This window comes from Sinocyclocheilus anshuiensis, unplaced genomic scaffold, assembly GCF_001515605.1.
Source record: "Sinocyclocheilus anshuiensis isolate Anshui unplaced genomic scaffold, SAMN03320099.WGS_v1.1 scaffold351, whole genome shotgun sequence".
NCBI classification, from domain to species: domain Eukaryota; kingdom Metazoa; phylum Chordata; class Actinopteri; order Cypriniformes; family Cyprinidae; genus Sinocyclocheilus; species Sinocyclocheilus anshuiensis.
Window position 1 is genome coordinate 580,234 of NW_015552551.1, and position 17,524 is coordinate 597,757.

General features: G+C 36.9%; 1 protein-coding gene across 1 annotated transcript in view; it reads right to left on the reverse strand.

Moving 5' to 3' along the window:
- Window positions 1–17,524, reverse strand: part of LOC107664397 (zinc finger ZZ-type and EF-hand domain-containing protein 1-like) — a 48,261-nt gene that overhangs the window by 27,543 nt on the left and 3,194 nt on the right. Inside the window, exons 4-26 of the mRNA XM_016454954.1 lie at window positions 16,544–16,727; window positions 16,216–16,415; window positions 13,873–14,083; window positions 12,581–12,697; window positions 12,137–12,315; window positions 9,825–9,923; window positions 9,465–9,556; window positions 8,683–8,828; window positions 8,216–8,321; window positions 7,648–7,866; window positions 7,420–7,511; window positions 6,969–7,189; window positions 5,664–5,797; window positions 5,497–5,567; window positions 5,272–5,386; window positions 4,882–5,041; window positions 3,189–3,307; window positions 2,956–3,078; window positions 2,585–2,754; window positions 2,372–2,453; window positions 956–1,157; window positions 625–767; window positions 297–540 (exon numbers count right to left, since the gene is read on the reverse strand). Of these exons, the coding sequence (XP_016310440.1) occupies window positions 297–540; window positions 625–767; window positions 956–1,157; window positions 2,372–2,453; window positions 2,585–2,754; window positions 2,956–3,078; window positions 3,189–3,307; window positions 4,882–5,041; window positions 5,272–5,386; window positions 5,497–5,567; window positions 5,664–5,797; window positions 6,969–7,189; window positions 7,420–7,511; window positions 7,648–7,866; window positions 8,216–8,321; window positions 8,683–8,828; window positions 9,465–9,556; window positions 9,825–9,923; window positions 12,137–12,315; window positions 12,581–12,697; window positions 13,873–14,083; window positions 16,216–16,415; window positions 16,544–16,727 (3,429 nt within the window). The remainder of the gene's footprint in view (window positions 1–296; window positions 541–624; window positions 768–955; window positions 1,158–2,371; window positions 2,454–2,584; window positions 2,755–2,955; window positions 3,079–3,188; window positions 3,308–4,881; window positions 5,042–5,271; window positions 5,387–5,496; window positions 5,568–5,663; window positions 5,798–6,968; window positions 7,190–7,419; window positions 7,512–7,647; window positions 7,867–8,215; window positions 8,322–8,682; window positions 8,829–9,464; window positions 9,557–9,824; window positions 9,924–12,136; window positions 12,316–12,580; window positions 12,698–13,872; window positions 14,084–16,215; window positions 16,416–16,543; window positions 16,728–17,524) is intronic.

Here is a 17,524-nt window from a genome sequence, read left to right on the forward strand (position 1 = left end):
TATATATATATATATATATATATATATATATATATAATTTATTGGTAATTTGATTTTTTTTAAATAATTAAACTTTAAAAAAAAATTGGTCATAGGCTTCCAAATATTACAAAATAATTATCTGTTTTGGTCAAAATTTCCATATCAGTGCATTCCTTCTTACTTCAAATCCAACAGTATGATAAAAAATTGTATGTTTCAAATGTTTTAAAAATGTTTCAAGAGTGTGTCGGCAGCATTTCTCTTTAGTGTTTGCTCTCTTGAACTTGTATGAAACTTAAAATGTCTTTAATTACCAAAGCTCTTAAGACTGTGGTGAAATGCTTTTGTGTGATACACCATGGCCGCCCAGGTGGCGTTCACAGCCTGGTCCACTTTTGAACCTGCAGCAATCTCGTTCCTGATTGGCTGCTTCTTGCAGGTCAAAAAAAGGGCCCTCATGAGCTCCGCCCTGCCATCAGAAGCATCCTGCGAAGGATCCCAGCAGGCAAAGTCCTTAAGGAATTCCACCAATTCATCTCCCAAAGGAGCTGGCTCTTCCTGTAGAACAAAAGATGCACAAACACGATTAGACCTTTTTTGGACTGAAACACACACATAAAGTCATAATCCAAGTACTCTCACCTGGTTGGTGTCCGAGCTGTCCAGTGCCAACTTTTTTTCTCCAGGAAGTCCACTCAAACCATGTCTGAACATAGGCTTCCATAGAGGACAGGACAGGACATGGTTCATCAAGCTTGCAGGTAACTCTTTTACACCACGGATCTCTTCAAGGGGAAGGCAGACACAACAAAACCATCATCGTAAGTCAGTGCGTTTTCACACTTTTACAACTACCTGCAATTTATACACGTTTATGTGGAATATATATATTTTTTTAATTAAACACAAGGAATAAAATGAGCCTTTTTAAACTAATTTAACAGAAATAATCAAAAGTAATCGATTATCACACCATAAGGTGATTTCAAAGCCATGGTGCGGGAGGCCAGACGGCCCATTAGCCTGGACACGAGGAGCTGCAGGTCTGAGGTCCAGGACACGGTGATGTCTGGCAGGCCATATGCTGTCGCTGTGAACTTGTAACCCCATTCATTATTACTGCTGTCAGAGTGGAACAGAAACTGCAGCTGGGGACCCGCTTTAAACGTCACTTTCTGATGAAGAAAAAAAACATGACTAATAAAATAAATAACATTTATTTTTATTCTTCTTCAAGATCTCAGAGTAAATTAAAAAATTGGAATTACATTCAAGCAAGGGGTTAGGCCTGGGTGATAAAACGGTATCGATATTTATCGACCTTCTTCGATATTGATAGAAAAAATGTTTGATATAGCGCACGATATAGGCACGTGCTAAGAGTGACGCAGACAGCACACACAAACACAAACACATGCTGAAAAAATGCAGTCTGTGTGAATGGCGCTTCGGTTCTTTGGATTAAAGGGGTCATATTTTTTTCTTTCTCTTTGGAGTGTTACAAGCTCTTGCTGCATAAAGAAGATCTGTAAAGTTGCAAAGTCTAAAGTCTCAAAACCAAAGAGATATTCTTTATCAAAGTTAAGACTCTGCCACACCCCCCTAAAACGGCTACACAACATAATGTTCTTTTTAGCAACGTCATATGACCCCTTTAAGCAATGCATAAATACATGATGCTGTTTTGTTCATAATTGTTTATGCAATTTACGAAATTATATTTGATTTTTAGTTAATTTGAGTTAATTTAGACGTAATGCATGTTTTTTTATAGAGTTACTTGCTAAATGCACTGCATTATTTTGCTCATTGAGCTTCTCCAATCACAAATGCAGACATGGTTATATGTTTACGCGGCGCTATGCAACGCAACGCGTAAAAAGACAGTATAAATCATTATAATCCGTAATTATGTCGCATGTTTTTTTATAGAGTTACTTGCTAAATGCACTGCATTATTTTGCTCATTGAGCCCTCCTGTGGCCTCGGGAGACAATTAGACCTATACAATAAAGACCTATTTAATCTGCATATAAAACATTAGAAATGAGATATTTGTTTAATTTTTATCGTGTTTGATTGTTAAAACAAAAAATGATTGTTTGTCTCAAATTGTGTTAATTATAAATACAGTGGTTAAATTTAAACTTTTTTTTTCTATTGCTTTTTGTTTTAAAAAAAGTTTATAAAAATGTCAATAATTATCAATACCGAACGATATGAAACATTATATAGTTGATACATTTTTTAGCTATATCGCCCAGCCCTACAAGGGGTATAATTAATTGCATTCATTTTAACAAATTATTTTTAATATAATTCATTACATAACTAAACACATTCTGTTGACATCTATAGTTAAAATACTCCAATAAAACCGTTTTTGTACCTTTGGCCATTTCTCCGTGCCGACCTTCATATCATATCGCACTTTTCCTCCCCTAGCATCAGTGAATTCCAGATAGTCGTACCTACAAAAACAAAAACACTCAATCAGTGTAAATATAATGCATACTTTAACCCAAGCCACATGGTATCTGTAACAGGTAAAGTGTGAGTTTGATTCCCGTTTTCACCAGAAGGTGGCATAAGTCTTTCACACCTTTTCTCTGTTTCGCAACGTTCATCAAACTCCACCTCGAATGACGTGGCACCAGGACAGACAAAGATGGTGGTCTCGTGTCTGCTGTTCTCATAGTTATGAGGCGACTCCATATGCCACGTCCTTAAAACAACAGGCTGCTGAGTCTGCTGACAGCCCTCCATATCAACCTATAAACACACAGGGATAAAAGCTCTGATAAATGCATTATTCACACCAATGGTGGTCATTCATTTATTAGCTGCTTGGTTATCTTGCTTTTTAAAAGGCAAGTGGAAAAACCTAAGTGAAATACTCTTTTACATTAATTTTCAGTCATTTTAATTCTATTTATTTTAACTTGAATGTGTTAAGACACAGAGTGAACTGACCTTAGAGAAGATGTCCTCTGTGTCACTAGACAGCTTCTTGAGGAGGTCTGCCAGAGGGTAGTATCTCTTGAGCAGCACACAGTGAGGAATATCCAGAGCGCACAGCTCCAGCAGGAAGATTGTCTACAACAGCACACAATCCACACTTAATATGTACATACATATATACTGTACAAACAGAAGCATGAATAAATAATAAAATAAAGACATAGCGGGATAAAGCGGTCTGCTACCAGCTGTCTTGTTGCCATGGCGAGGATAGATCCACTGAGTTTCTCCATGTCAACCCCAGAAAAGCGCTTGATAAGAAGACTCAGTATGTCTCTGGTACCTGACAGGAACTGTTCCACATCTGATATTTAAGAGAAACAACACAGATGTATTCACACTGCATCAGACTACTGCAAATAATCACTACCGTGCAAAAGTTTGGGGTTTGTAATTTCTTTTTAAGGTAAGGCTGCATTTATTTGATAGAGTAAAAATAGTAATACTGTCAAAGATTACAAATTAAAGAATAGTTTTTTATTTTTATATATTTTAAAATGTAATTTACTCCTGTGAGGGCAAAGCTGAATTTTCGGCCGCCGTTTTCAGTGTCACATGATCCTTCAGAAATCATTCTAATATGCTGCATTGGTGCTCGTGTAACATTTCTGATTATTATCATTGTTGAAAAGAGTTGTGCTGCTTAATATTTTCGTGGAAATCGCATTCAGGATTCTCTAATGAATAGAAAGTTCCAAAGAACAGCACTGTAACACTATAAATGCTTTAATGTCACTTTTAATGCGTCCTTGATGAATAAAAGTATTTCATTCAAAGAAAATGTGCATATGTCATGTTCCGTCATGTGTAACTACTATTCACTCTGAAGACAGTCAAATAAAGCTGACAGTACAATCTGTAGTTCTAGAATGTTACTGGAATGTTCACAACCATTTGCTTTTTTATAGAACTTCAATATCTGAAGGTAAAAAAAGACATGGAACTGGACTACATCTTTATAGAGACTGCAAAAGAGCAGACCACTGAAAATCTAGAAACTTAACTGATCTACGACACACTTTCAAATATTCTCATCATCAGAATTTACACAAACACATGCCACTTGAGTGCTGAATGTTAGGGATGTAACGATTCACTCAAGTCACGATTCGATTCACGATTTTTTTTAACAAAATGAGATTTAAGAAAAATTATAAATGAAATGTGTTCTTTTATTATTGCTTGGACAAAATGCTGCACGTTTCTGTGAAATTGAAATATAACACTATAATAATATACTGATATAGCACTTGCATATTATTGCTCTTTTGTTGGTTTTGATTGCTTCTATTGTCCTCATTTGTAAGTCACTTTGGATAAAAGCGTCTGCTAAATAACAAAATTTAAATATAATGTAAATGTAAATAACAAAACTAAATTGAAATAAAAAAAATAAATAAATCAAATAAATAAGTAACAAATAAAAGAAATCTCTTCATATAAACAAAATAAGGCTTTGTCTGTGCTCTTTCCATTTAAAATTAGAGGCAACCACTGCATTTTAATCATGATCCAACAAAGATGCTGCATATATGGAACATGAGCAGTTGTTAATCTAAATTAGATATATAAACTCCTACCCCTAATTGAATTGCGATTTGTTTAGCATATCAACCGATTTGAATCGTCATATTTGAATTCGATTTTCAACCGGCTCGTGGTTAATTGTTACATCCCTACTGAATGTTAATTCTTCTATTCAGCTTTGTAACTGTTAAACTCATAATATAATGTGTAGTGAAAAAGGCATTACAATGTAAATATTTAATATATACATTTACCACAGTACCAGCATTTTCACAAGTGGATTTTTCAACCCTACTGTATTTTGAAGGGCTCTATAAAAGCAGACTGGAAAACCAAGAAAAGCACACTAACATTTAATCAGGATTTCCCTGGCCAGATCAGCAGAGGTGGCCGTTCCTCCTTTGAGCTGCAGGAAGCACCAGGACAGCAGGCTGCCCTGTAAAGCCCAGAACAGAGACAGCAGGACTCTCCAAATAGACCCTCCTTTGGAATCCAACATCAACACCTCACACTGAAGAAAGGGAGAGGGGCATTTTACATGGATCACCATCACATCACTCTTTATAAAGCTAGACAAGGGAAAACTATTAGTGAAATGCATTACAAAATGAGGTGTCAGCTAACAGACGTTAATGCACAATGTAAACATCTAAAGCATGTGTCAGCTATTTGCAGGAGCTTATATATGTGTGCAGGGGTGACTAGATGAGGTCTGCGGCTGTCAGCACAGGGCAGACATACCTCTCTAGTGGCCACAATGAGCAGCGTGTCCATGACGGTCAGGACAGGTGAGATGTCAAAGTCAGATGGGGATCCTTTAGGAGGCAGCAAGAGGAGACCTTTCGGGTCCTGATCACTGCAAACAGAGATTAGTGAGAGACAATGTGTGAGAGCAGAAAGTAAGCTATTTGGTTTTACAGGACAGGGACAGAAAAGAGTACTAGTTTAAAGGGAGGAATTTGATACCTGAAGTAACTGCAGAGAGACTCAAATGTCAGTTTCACAGATTCTGGCTGATTTTCCTCAGTTATGTTTTTCTGAGAAAAGCAGCAGCAGCAGCAACAACAAAACGTTCATAAAAAGCAACTCAATAATAATATTCAGCAAAGGCAAGTAGACCCTCACAGTCTTACCATCATGTGGAAGAGTTTGTCCCTCCGGCTCTGTTTGTCAGGGAAGAAAATGGCGGCTCCATTGAGGATGGCTTTTACAGCTTCTTTTCTCAGAGCTTTCTCCACTGCAGTCTCTCCTTTAGGGCCGTCCACCACTGGACAGCACAAAAATGTGGGTTATTCTCTCAACCAGCATCAAAATACAATAGCATTATTACATGGCTTTTAACCATTTCAAGTGAATGTTTTAAAGATGTCACAGTGTGTTTTCAGCCATCAATTTAACTGATATTTTCTGGAAACTAGAAATTACACTACTCTTCAGTTTGGGGTTTGTATGTTGTTGTTTTTTTAAATTAATACTTTTATTTAGAAAAGACAAATTAAATTGATCAAGTGACAGCAAGAAATTTATAACGTAACAAAAGATTTTGACTTAAAAAAAATTCTGTTCTTTTGAACTTTCTATTCATCAAAGAGTCCTGAAAATCACAATTTGATAAAAAAAAATATTAAGCAGCACAAATGTTTTCAACATTAATAAAAAGAAATGTGTCTTGAGCACCAAAAAAGAACATTGGAATAATTTCTGAAGGAAAATTCAGCTTTGCCACAGGAATAAATTATATTTATATTTAAATATATATATATATATATATATATATATATATAAATAAAGAGTTATTTTAAATTGTAGTCATATTTCACAATATTACAGCTTTTATTGTATTTTCCATTAAACAAATGCAACCTTGGTGAACATTAGGCTTGCCGCGATAGACGGTGTTGACGGTGATACCGGTGTTAAGCCGCAACGTGCTTTTAAGCTATTTAAAAGCGAAGGAGAGCGAGGAAAAGAGGGAAAATTCAAACGAACTAAAAACGAACAATTGCTTTACGCCGAATTGCCGCTATTTCAAAGTGAAAGTAAAATGCGCACGCCGCTTTTACAAGCTATTTAAAAGCGAAGGAAAGCGAGGAAAAGAGGGAACGCCCCGCACCCGCGGTGATACCGGTATTACCGGTGTTGTCACACGTCGATTAACTGGTGGGAAAATTTCCTCACCGTCACAACCCTAGTGAACATAAGAAACTTTAAATCTAAGAGACTCTAAAAAGTACAGATTATAAACTTTTGATTAGTAATGTTTGCATTAGAGCAGCTAAAAACTTCTACTTCAGCTTAAGCACTGTTCCAGTAGTTTCCAGTAGTGCTCCATGACCACAAATCAAACTGCACATGCATCTACACAGCTGTAAGGCATTACAAACAAACCACTGCAATATGTCTCGGCACAGTCATACAGAGCAGCATGCGAGTCTTACCTTGACACAAGTGACTGTAGAGCTCTCCGACAGTTTCTGCAGGGCCCACGTCTGTGCTGGCTGAGGGTGATGCTGATGCTGATGCTGATGCTGAAGCTGAAGCTGAAGCTGAGGCTGTGATGTCTGACGACTGGGACTCTGTCAGGCTGGGCAGCATTGGGAAGCAGTTCTGGAACAGCTGAAGCAGGAGAACTCTTGTCTTTACAGCCTCCTCTCCCTCACTGAAAGTTTATGCGCGCATACACACACATACACAGCAGACATTAGAAAAATAATTTTTAAACACTTTTTGCCTTCATTACTGCATTAATGTAAAATGAATCACTGCTTTTCAACATATACTCTTTGTAACCCCACTGTATGAGAATTAAAAATTACATCCCATTTATAAACCATTTAAAATAAAATCCATGCACATATAAACATAAATTCACATTACAGCTTTACTCACATAGATCTGAGTTTGCGGTAGAAGTCCCAGAACAGCTGCAGGCTGAGGTCGCTGAAGTCCAGCAGGGACTTCTGCTTGGACAAAGACACATCCTGTAACATAGGCTCAGGGTTTATGCAGCTCTCTTTAGAGATGCATGCAAAGTTCACTGAAAAAATGCATTATGAATTTCAGAGTTGTGTTAAAAACAAATTAGGTCACTTGCAAGAGGACATTTGGTGGGTGTACCATATCTCTTGTGAGCTGCTGGATAAAATGAAGGGTTTTCTTTATGAGTGTGAGACCCGTAACCAGGCCTGAAACGCTCCCCTCGGCCTGAGCACTCAGATCCTCCACATCCTCCATCCGCTCTGAGTCTGGACATAAATAACCACTGAAACTCATCTGCTGAACCCCCAACCGCTCTGCCGTGTCCTGCCTTGCACACAGGAACTTCACCATCAAAAACTACACACAGAAAGACAGAAAGAGTGGATGTTAATTAAGTGTTACAATTTTTTCCCCCCAAAAGGGTTAATAACATACTGTAATTCCTGTCCGTTTAGGTTTTTTTTGGCACATTTACATAACTTGCCATTCTGGTATCTTTGCACTTACTGTGGGAAAGCTACTGCGTTATTTTATCATGACAAAAAAAGATTGTCTCAAGTCAGTGTTCAAACAGTCTGCATTTTATTGCTTACTGTCCAATGTGTGTTACCATAACCACGATTTTTGCTTTAAAAAAAAAAAAGATTTTTTTGTGGCAGTGTCAAGAGCAAACTATCAAAGAAAGAAAGAAAGAAAGAATCCATACTTTTGACACTCTGCATTGTTGCAGCTTGAGCTCCACGTCGTTCCAGTCCTCTTCCACCTCAAACCAGCCAATGGGCTCATCCTCACTGGTCTCTGGCATCCTTGTGCTGGAGTGGGTGTGTTTGTGTGTGAATGTGATACACATGACGACAGTGTGTGGGGTACAGAGGCAGATAACAGAGAGAGGTCAACTGACTCACAGAAACATTCTCACTGAATTTACAGCCATCTTGGCCGTGTGCACATGTGCAAAGACCAAAAACACTCTCACATGCAACGGCAAGACAATGCATTCTCACGCTATACTTCACACTCACACAGGCTGCACTCTCTCACACATTCCTAAACAAGCACCATTTAAAGTTCATGTGATCAATATTGGCTGTCTCTTATGAGCAACAATGTTAAATGAACTCCAGATAAATAAATCAACAACTAATCACATTACAGACAAAGAATGTGACATACCTGTCTTGGACAAATTCTTTATAGTCTTTGTAGTCCCAGCTGTCGTACTTTTTGAATCTTTTGAAGTGTTTATCTGCATCAAATGCCTCGCTGTCATTGTAGGCAAACATCAAGCCACATTTAGCACCAATAGCTCCTTTACGCACCTGAAGCATAGGAACACAGCAGTGCTTTAAAACTAGGATGTGTAGATCAAATCAGTTTGTATGCTTCCAACTGACATTTATTTGACTACCGTATTGACAGAACATACTCTAATTTCATATTTAAGAAGTATGAAGCACAAATGCTCAAGTGTGTACTAAAGCTTCTCTCACTTTTATCTTGATCTGTGTGACCTGGAAGCAGCTCTGGTTTTCAGTGGAGAGAATCACACTGGCTTTCCTCTTTCCATTCTCTGTCAGAAAACCTGCAGGTACAAATAAAGCATTAGGAGGGTCCACTTAGACAAAGAATGTGACATACCAGTCTTGGACAAATTCTTTATAGTCTTTGTAGTCCCAGCTGTCGTACTTTTGGAATCTTTTGAAGTGTTTATCTGCATCAAATGCCTCGCTGTCATTGTAGGCAAACATCAAGCCACATTTAGCACCAATAGCTCCTTTACGCACCTGAAGCATAGGAACACAGCAGTGCTTTAAAACTAGGATGTGTAGATCAAATCAGTTTGTATGCTTCCAACTGACATTTATTTGACTACCGTATTGACAGAACATACTCTAATTTCATATTTAAGAAGTATGAAGCACAAATGCTCAAGTGTGTACTAAAGCTTCTCTCACTTTTATCTTGATCTGTGTGACCTGGAAGCAGCTCTGGTTTTCAGTGGAGAGAATCACACTGGCTTTCCTCTTTCCATTCTCTGTCAGAAAACCTGCAGGTACAAATGAAGCATCCCTTTGTGAGTGCCAACTTTGCATGAGTTTCTTTCTAAACATTACAGATGACCAAAAAAAGCAGCACATTCATATTGCTTTTTTCCACAGAGAAAGTTAATTCTTTTAAAGCACAAAGCTGTTTAAAAGGCATCGCTATTCACCCCAGCACTTCGGTGATTTATCTGTGAAGCACTCGACCAAAATACCCATCTCTACTCCAAATAAAACCAGGACTGGGTGGAATGTTATGCATGATTTGCATACCATCTCCAGTATTTGGCTCCGTCAGCATGTTCTCTGGGCCAGACTTCTCCTCTTTACTCTTCACATCACATGCCTGCAGATGGAGCTGGATAGATTTACCTACACACACACACACACACACACACACACATATTTATATATATATATATGTGTGTGTGTGTGTGTGTGTGTGTGTGTGCGTGCGCATATACAGTCTTGTCAAGTTTTATTTTAGTATTATGCATATGCTATTGTAGTATTTAATAATATTTAATTTATAAATACATTTTAATAAGTTGCAGTGATTTGTACTTTTGCCAATTTTATTAGCGTTTTTAAATATTATGATTGAAGTTTTTTCAAGTTTGTAGGTGTTCAGGCACAGAAACAGAATAATCAAATGTAAAATAGCATTGCATAGTCTTCACTGCATAAATTAAATATAGATTAATTCTTGTTAAAACTACAAAAGTAATTCAGTCAAGAGCAGTGAGTGATTTTCTCAATTTTTTCTTGGATTAACTTTAGAACAGTGACAGCAGCTAGTAAATTAGGTATAAATTACACGCCCAATTTCTTTCTCAAATGTTTATGTTCACTTAAGACATAACCAACAGTTTTTCGAGGATGCTCGTCAAGACGGGTATTTCAACATAATTTTGTATGTATTTGTCCGTTCAAGTGTAAGAAGACGCAAAACACAATTCGGTGTTCATGGGCTGTGAGATGCAGCTCTCTGTGCGCGCGCTGTGCGCACAGAACACAGCGCACGGGTGTTGAATTAAGCTCGTTCACGTCATTTTTGCTTGAATGTTTAAATTGGTGAGAGTGATTTTGTCTTTTTTTTTTCTTGGATTAACATTAAAGGGTTAGTTCACCCAAAAACGAAATGTAGCCTGTGTTTTACTCTCCCTCGAATCCATATTTCAAACATAAAATAAACACTTTTTTCTCACTTCCGCTGACTGTGGTACATGGAAGACATGCAGACGGATGACATAGGACATATTTTATATTAAATAAAATATAATAAAAAAGTGTGCGCGCCTCTGAGAAATGCAGGAGCAAAGGAAGCAAAGTTTCCTTACTTTAGCAAAGGAAAACCAGTCTCCTCTTGGCTTATATCGAAATCCTCCGACATTTTTCTTTACAAATCCTCGTTTTGTGCTTCTAATTCATGACTGGCATTTTGTTTTGTTCTCTCTCCACGCAACGCCGACGTCCTACGTCATCCGCCAGAACGCCTTCCGCATATGACAGAATACCAGAAGTGAGAGAAAAGTGTTTAATACGTTTGAAATATGGATATTTATCTTACAAAAACGCATGGATTCGCTACAGGAGGCCTTTATTCACCCCCCGGAACTGTGTGAGGGACGTTTTATTATGGATGTGCGCACTGTATTTCACGTCTTCTGAACTGTTGACAACCGAACACCTGTTTACCCCCACTGAAAGGCTTGGAGGGGCCAGGACAATTTTTAATATAACTCCGATTGGATTCGTCTGAAAGAAAAAAGTCACATACACCTAGGATGCTTCGAGGGTGAGTAAAACACAGGCTAATTTTCATTTTTGGGTGAACTAACCCTTTAAGGACACACCGACAGCAGCTAGTAAATTAGGCAGAACATGGGTGCTGAATTAAGTTCTTTCGCATCTTTTTGCACTCAAATGTTTAAATTGACAAGGTGTATTTGTTCATTCAATCACAAGAAGATGCAAAAGAGAACTCAATTTGATGTTTGCGTGCTGTCTGAGATGCCACTCTCTGTGTGCTCACCGAACACAGCACGCAAGTACTCAGTTGAGTTCTTCTGCATCTTCTTTTGCTTGAATGCTTTAAAATCTCTTGAATGTTTAAACAGGCAAGACTTAAAAATCATGTGCAAATTATAAGCTTTCGTGATGACACGCAGCAGTGGCCCGTCAACTGTCCTGAGGGTCTTTCATGCTGGCTTCGGGCAGTTGGTTTAAATCCCCCCCCATCCCCCTAGTAATTTTCAGTACTAAAATCACTGAAAAAAAAATGAAATAAAAATAAAGTTAAAAAGGAATATTTAAAAAAAAAAAAAACTAATAAATAAGACAAAAGCACAAGACAAAAATAACTAAAAACTTACACTAAAATTACACTGAAAACATAAAACTAAAAGCTAATTCCAAATATGAATACATATTATAATAGTATATAAATAAGGCTAAAATAAAACTGATCTAAATACAGTACATCTTTTCCTGCAGTTCACTTTCATAAACAGTCATTAGGATCATCATGTGGGAGTTGACTGCATCAAAAATATTGAAAATCTTTTGGAACTAATGTGCATTACCGTTACGGTAGAGTAGTCTTAACCGGACTGACGCCATAGAGGCCAGCAGTGAGGAAGCTCTGTACTCTGAGTCCAGATGCTCACAGATACCAGACAGAGAGATGAGGACTTTAGCCACGCTGCCTCGAGCCAGAGCAAATGCTAACAGAGTCAGCTCAGCCTCAGGAGAGACACAGCAGCTAGAGAGAGACAGGATGGTTAAAAGCAAAGCACTTCTGATAAGCTTTCTCAGCAGAGAAAGGCAGTGACCAATTAGGTTCAGATGAAACAGCTGTAATTATTCACTGATAGAAAACAGTTTTCCATTATTATCAGATTGACTCGTATAATTAAAACCAAAAGGGGTATGCCGCTGTTGCCCTCCACGTCAGCATTGTTTTGACCTATTAATAACAGATTTAAACATGCTGAGCTGAGCTTGTGCTAGTAGAGCTTGATTCTTACTCTGCTATGCGCAGTAAAAAGCCGTCCACCTCTTCCAGAATGTTTGGAGAGAGGAATTTGGGAAACTCCATTGAAGACGGCGTTAAGGACAGGGGCGACATGTGCTGTAAGGCTTTCCTAGAGAAAAAAAAAGCATAAAAAACAGTCAAATAACCTACTCTGAACAAATTAAGGGATTCAGCAATATAAAAACATTCATATATGCTGTATGTATATATATATATATATATATATAACCATCAAAAGGTTGGAGCGGGTTGGAGCAGAAGTCTCTTATGTTCACCAAGGCTGCATTTATTTGATCAAAAATACAGCAAAAACATAAATATTGTGAAATACTATTACAATTTAATATAACTGTTTTCTATTTTAATATATTTTAAAGTGTAATTTATTCCTGGGATGGAAAAGCTGAAATTTCAGCAACCATTACTCCAGTGTTTAGTGTCACATGACCCTTTAGAAACCATTCTAATATGCTGAAAACACTTGTGCTGCTTAATATTATTGTGGAAACAATGATACATTTTTTCAGGTTTCTTAGATGAATAGAAAGCTGAAAAGAACATTTATTTGAAATAGAAATCATTTGTAACATTATAAAAGTCTTTACTGTCACTTTTGATCAATTTAATGCATCACTGATGAACAAAAGTAATCAATTCATTTTTTTAAATATCTTACTGACCGCAAAATCTTGCATGGCAGTGTACATGTCTAGAGATCGACCGATATATCGATTTACCGATATTTTTCCCGATATTTAAGCATTTTACAATAATCGGATATCGGTTAGACCTTCTACATTTATTTTGCTTATTGTTAATATTAGTGTTGTTTCTGTTGATGCTTTTTATAAATAAAATGTTTTTTATTGTTGTAATATGAAGATTAAATTTAACATGAAAGACTGCTAATTTCCAACACTTAAAAAAAACAAAACAAAAAAAAGATGACTGAAAAGAGGAAAAACCAAAGTGAAGTATGTTCTTACATTACAACAGTAAATAAATATCGGTTCTGCATATCGGTTATCGGGCACATAAACATGCAAATAATTGGTATCGTATCGGTTATAAAAAATCAATATCGGTCGATCACTATACAGGTCTCAACAAATTAAAATCAAATTTTAAAATCAAAATGCACTAGGCAAAATAGAGAAAGAAACATACAGCTACCATCAGCTACAAATCAGTGTGTAGCATGTGACTATAACACAACACATTTAGTGCTATTAGTGCGGTGCTTTTGTGAGAAGCAATATTCATTAGTCATTTCTCCTGACTTACTGTGTGCTCTGTAGGACGGTCTGCGCAAGCACAGGATTGGTTTCCATGGAAGCGGTGACGAGAGATGTGAGGAGAGACAGATACCATATAGCCGAGGCGTCGGATACCGAAACCTCTTTACTCTTGGTGATCTGGTAGCCCATTGTCTTCAGACCATGAATACGTGTGTCACAGCCATCGCTGAGGCAGCGCTTGATGTTTATCTGAATAACTGAGAGACAAAAGGAAGATCAGTGTAAGTTTACAAGAGCTTTCTGACTAGTATATACTTGGAATAAACAGAAATTACAGTCACTCTTTACATTCCACTCACAGTCTGCAAATTCTATGTACATCTATCGTTCAAAAGGTTGGGGAATAGTACGATTTTTTTTAAAGATGTCAATACTTGTATTCAGTAAGGATGCATTAAATTGATCAAAAGTGACAGTAGAGACATTTATAATGTCACAAAAGGTTTCTATTTCAAATAAATGTGGTTATTTTGAATCTACCATTCATAAAGGATCTTGAAAAAACATGTATTACAGTCTCCACAAAAATATTAAGCAGAACAACATATTCCAACACTGATAATAATAATAAGAAGAAATGTTTGTTGAGCAACAAATCAGCATATTAGAATGATTTCTGAAGGATCATGTGACACTGAAGACTGTAGAGTAATGGCTGCTGAAAATCAACTTTACCATCACAGGAATAAATAACATTAAACAAACAAAATATATTAAAATAGAAAACAATTATTTTAAATTGTAATAATATTTCACAACATTAGTGGCTTTACTGTATTTTTTATCAAATAAATGCAGCCTTGGTGAATATAAAAGACTTCTTTCAAAATCCCCAAACTTTTGAATAGTAGTGTACAAATTAAAATAGGGCTGCAACAACTAATCGATCAAATCGATTATAAAAATCATCGACAACGATTCTCATTATCGATTAGTCGGGTCTGCCCACAGTGCACGTCCAACTTCAGCCGGTCGCGTCAAATTACTGACAAAGCACTGAATGACGCATTTCTATGGACAAAATGCATCTAAAAATAGTGGAGGATACATAATGAGATGCTGTGGGAGAGTTACGCGATCCAAGCTGCCCAAAACATGAGAATAATTTATTTTAAGCTTTAAGCTTTAAGCTAATGCATTAGCGTAATGGCTTGCCCTGTCAGGCGCTTATACAGATGATGCGTGTGCGTCCTCAGCGCAAAAACTTTCAGTTAACGGTCATATCCTTATGTATAAATGTCACAAATTCACGCGAGCATTTCCATTTTGCATAAAGGTCCGTCCTGACAGTCTGTGTCGAGATTTATTCTTTACTGAATGAGCGGCGGCCGCGTGCACGGGCGTCAGACAGACGGAAAACACAATAATCAGCGCAAAAACATTTATTGTGCTGAAATATCTGTTGTTGAAAGTTAAATTAAGGTTTAAAAGTCAACATGCATTGCGAGTATTTTATTAAAGTAGGAACTGTAAGGGGATGACAGCGTGAAAATGTATGTAAGGTTTTTAACAAATTATGGTTTGTGCCACTGCAGCTCTAAACTAACAGTACTGGTGATTCACAAAATCATTTTTTAGCTTTCTGTATTGGTTAGTCCTCCAATATGCGTAAGCTCTTTAGTAACAGTAGTAGGCTATTTCTAATGCTATAATATAATTATTGCTGTTATCTATGAAAGAAAGGCAGAAAAAATATAGTCAAGTGCTTTAGTGTTTTTTTTTTAAGATACCAATTAGTCAAAAAGTACATAATGGCAGCAAGAATGAAGTAACAGTAGTAGGCTATTTCTAATGCTATAATATAATTATTGCTGTTATCTATGAAAGAAAGGCAGAGAGCTTTATAGTGTTTTTTTTTTTCAGATACCCAATTACAGTCAAAAAGTACATAAACAATGCCAGCAAGAATGCAAGCTGTTATATGAAGGGCACGGGAGGCCATTTTTGTTATGTGAATAAATACTATTTAGTTGTTTAAGTTTATTTGCCCAATAAATGACAATACAATTTTTTGATATAAACAATTTTTTGACAGATTCCTAAAATGTGTTTTCTCTTTATTATGGCAGGTGGTCTAATAAATTGTTAAGCACCATATGTTTTCATAGCATTCAGTTGGCACATTTGTTTGAAGGACATTGGGCAGAATGTGGAATAGTGTGTTTTTGTCAATAAAATAGAAAATATATTTTTTAAAAATCAGATTAATCGGAAAAATAAAATAAAACAATAATAATCGACCAACTAATCGATTATCAAAATAATAGTTAGTTGCAGCCCTAAATTCAAACTTCAAACAGAAAATTCTGCTGTACAAGTGTGTGCTCACAAGGATGGCTGATGTTGGCGTTATCCAGTAGCGGTACGTAACCCGTGACGTTACTGGGGATCCTCACATCTCTGATCTCCTGCAGGGAGCACCGGTTCTTTCCTACAGCTATAGACACCAGCTGTGGCATGTAGCTGTGGTCATTAGATGCTACCGCAATGGCCAGCCGTCTCAAAACTATGTCTGGCTTCAGTTTTAACCTGTGAAAGTGGTGAGTCAGAGGAAGTGGTAATATTTAACTAATTATTTAGCGAAGGTAATGGAATGTGTTGCATCATCAGCTATAATTTAATTCCATGTAGATGCACTAATGAAATGGACAGCTTGCCTTATCCAGTGTGAGCGAGCACTGCCGTCCGACTGCCAGAAAGACACGGTCTCACCATTGGTCATCTTGTTGATATCTGCACTATTGGATGAAGCCTCGATGAAGCTGTAGCACTGGGTGACCACCTTAACTTTATCCACATCTGGGTCATGATTGAGCTCCGCTCTGTACTGGATGTCTAAATCTGAGAGGACAGCCAGCAGAATATGAATATGAAGAACAAAGGAGATGGAGGACAATGTTCTCATATATTATCCACAGTAAACTGCACCTCTAGCAGCACAAAATGGAAACAGATTTTTATTTAATTATTCTTTCCAATTGAGTGCTGCAGGAATAATGAGCCCTATAGCTAGCAGAAAACTTCTGGTTCCATCGTCCCAAAGTTAATGAGTGTTTTGAATGGGATATTGATTAAAGGCACAACATGTAGGATTTTTTAATTAAAATATCCAAAAACCACTAGAACAGTGTTATATATTTTGCTGACTTGTGTACTTACATTATCCCAAATGTTTCGAAGAATGTTTAAATCCAGAGAAATAAGCAATTTTAACTAGTGACACGGACCGTGTCTATAGTGTCATTGTGTCGCCTGCCAATGACGTCATAACCCCTCGATTTCCGGTTTTGTTTTGTAGAAAACATGGAAACACCAAAGACGCTTTAATATGTTGATGTGCCCTCTAGCGGCGAAAATTACATATTGTGCCTTTAAATGTCTGAAATAAGGTCTGTGATTAACACAACCTTAATATATTTTCAAGTTTTACTGTACGAATTAAAATACATCAGTATACCTGATTTTTTTTTTAAAGATTTTATGCATTTTGAGTAGTGGTCGACCGATATTGGTTTTTTGACAGCCAATGCCGATATCTTTGAAAGCAGGGTGTCGATATCATTTTATTTATTTTAATTAATGTTTAAGAAATTTGAAATCATTTGAAAATGGATTAAAAAGTAAATGTGTTAAATAAA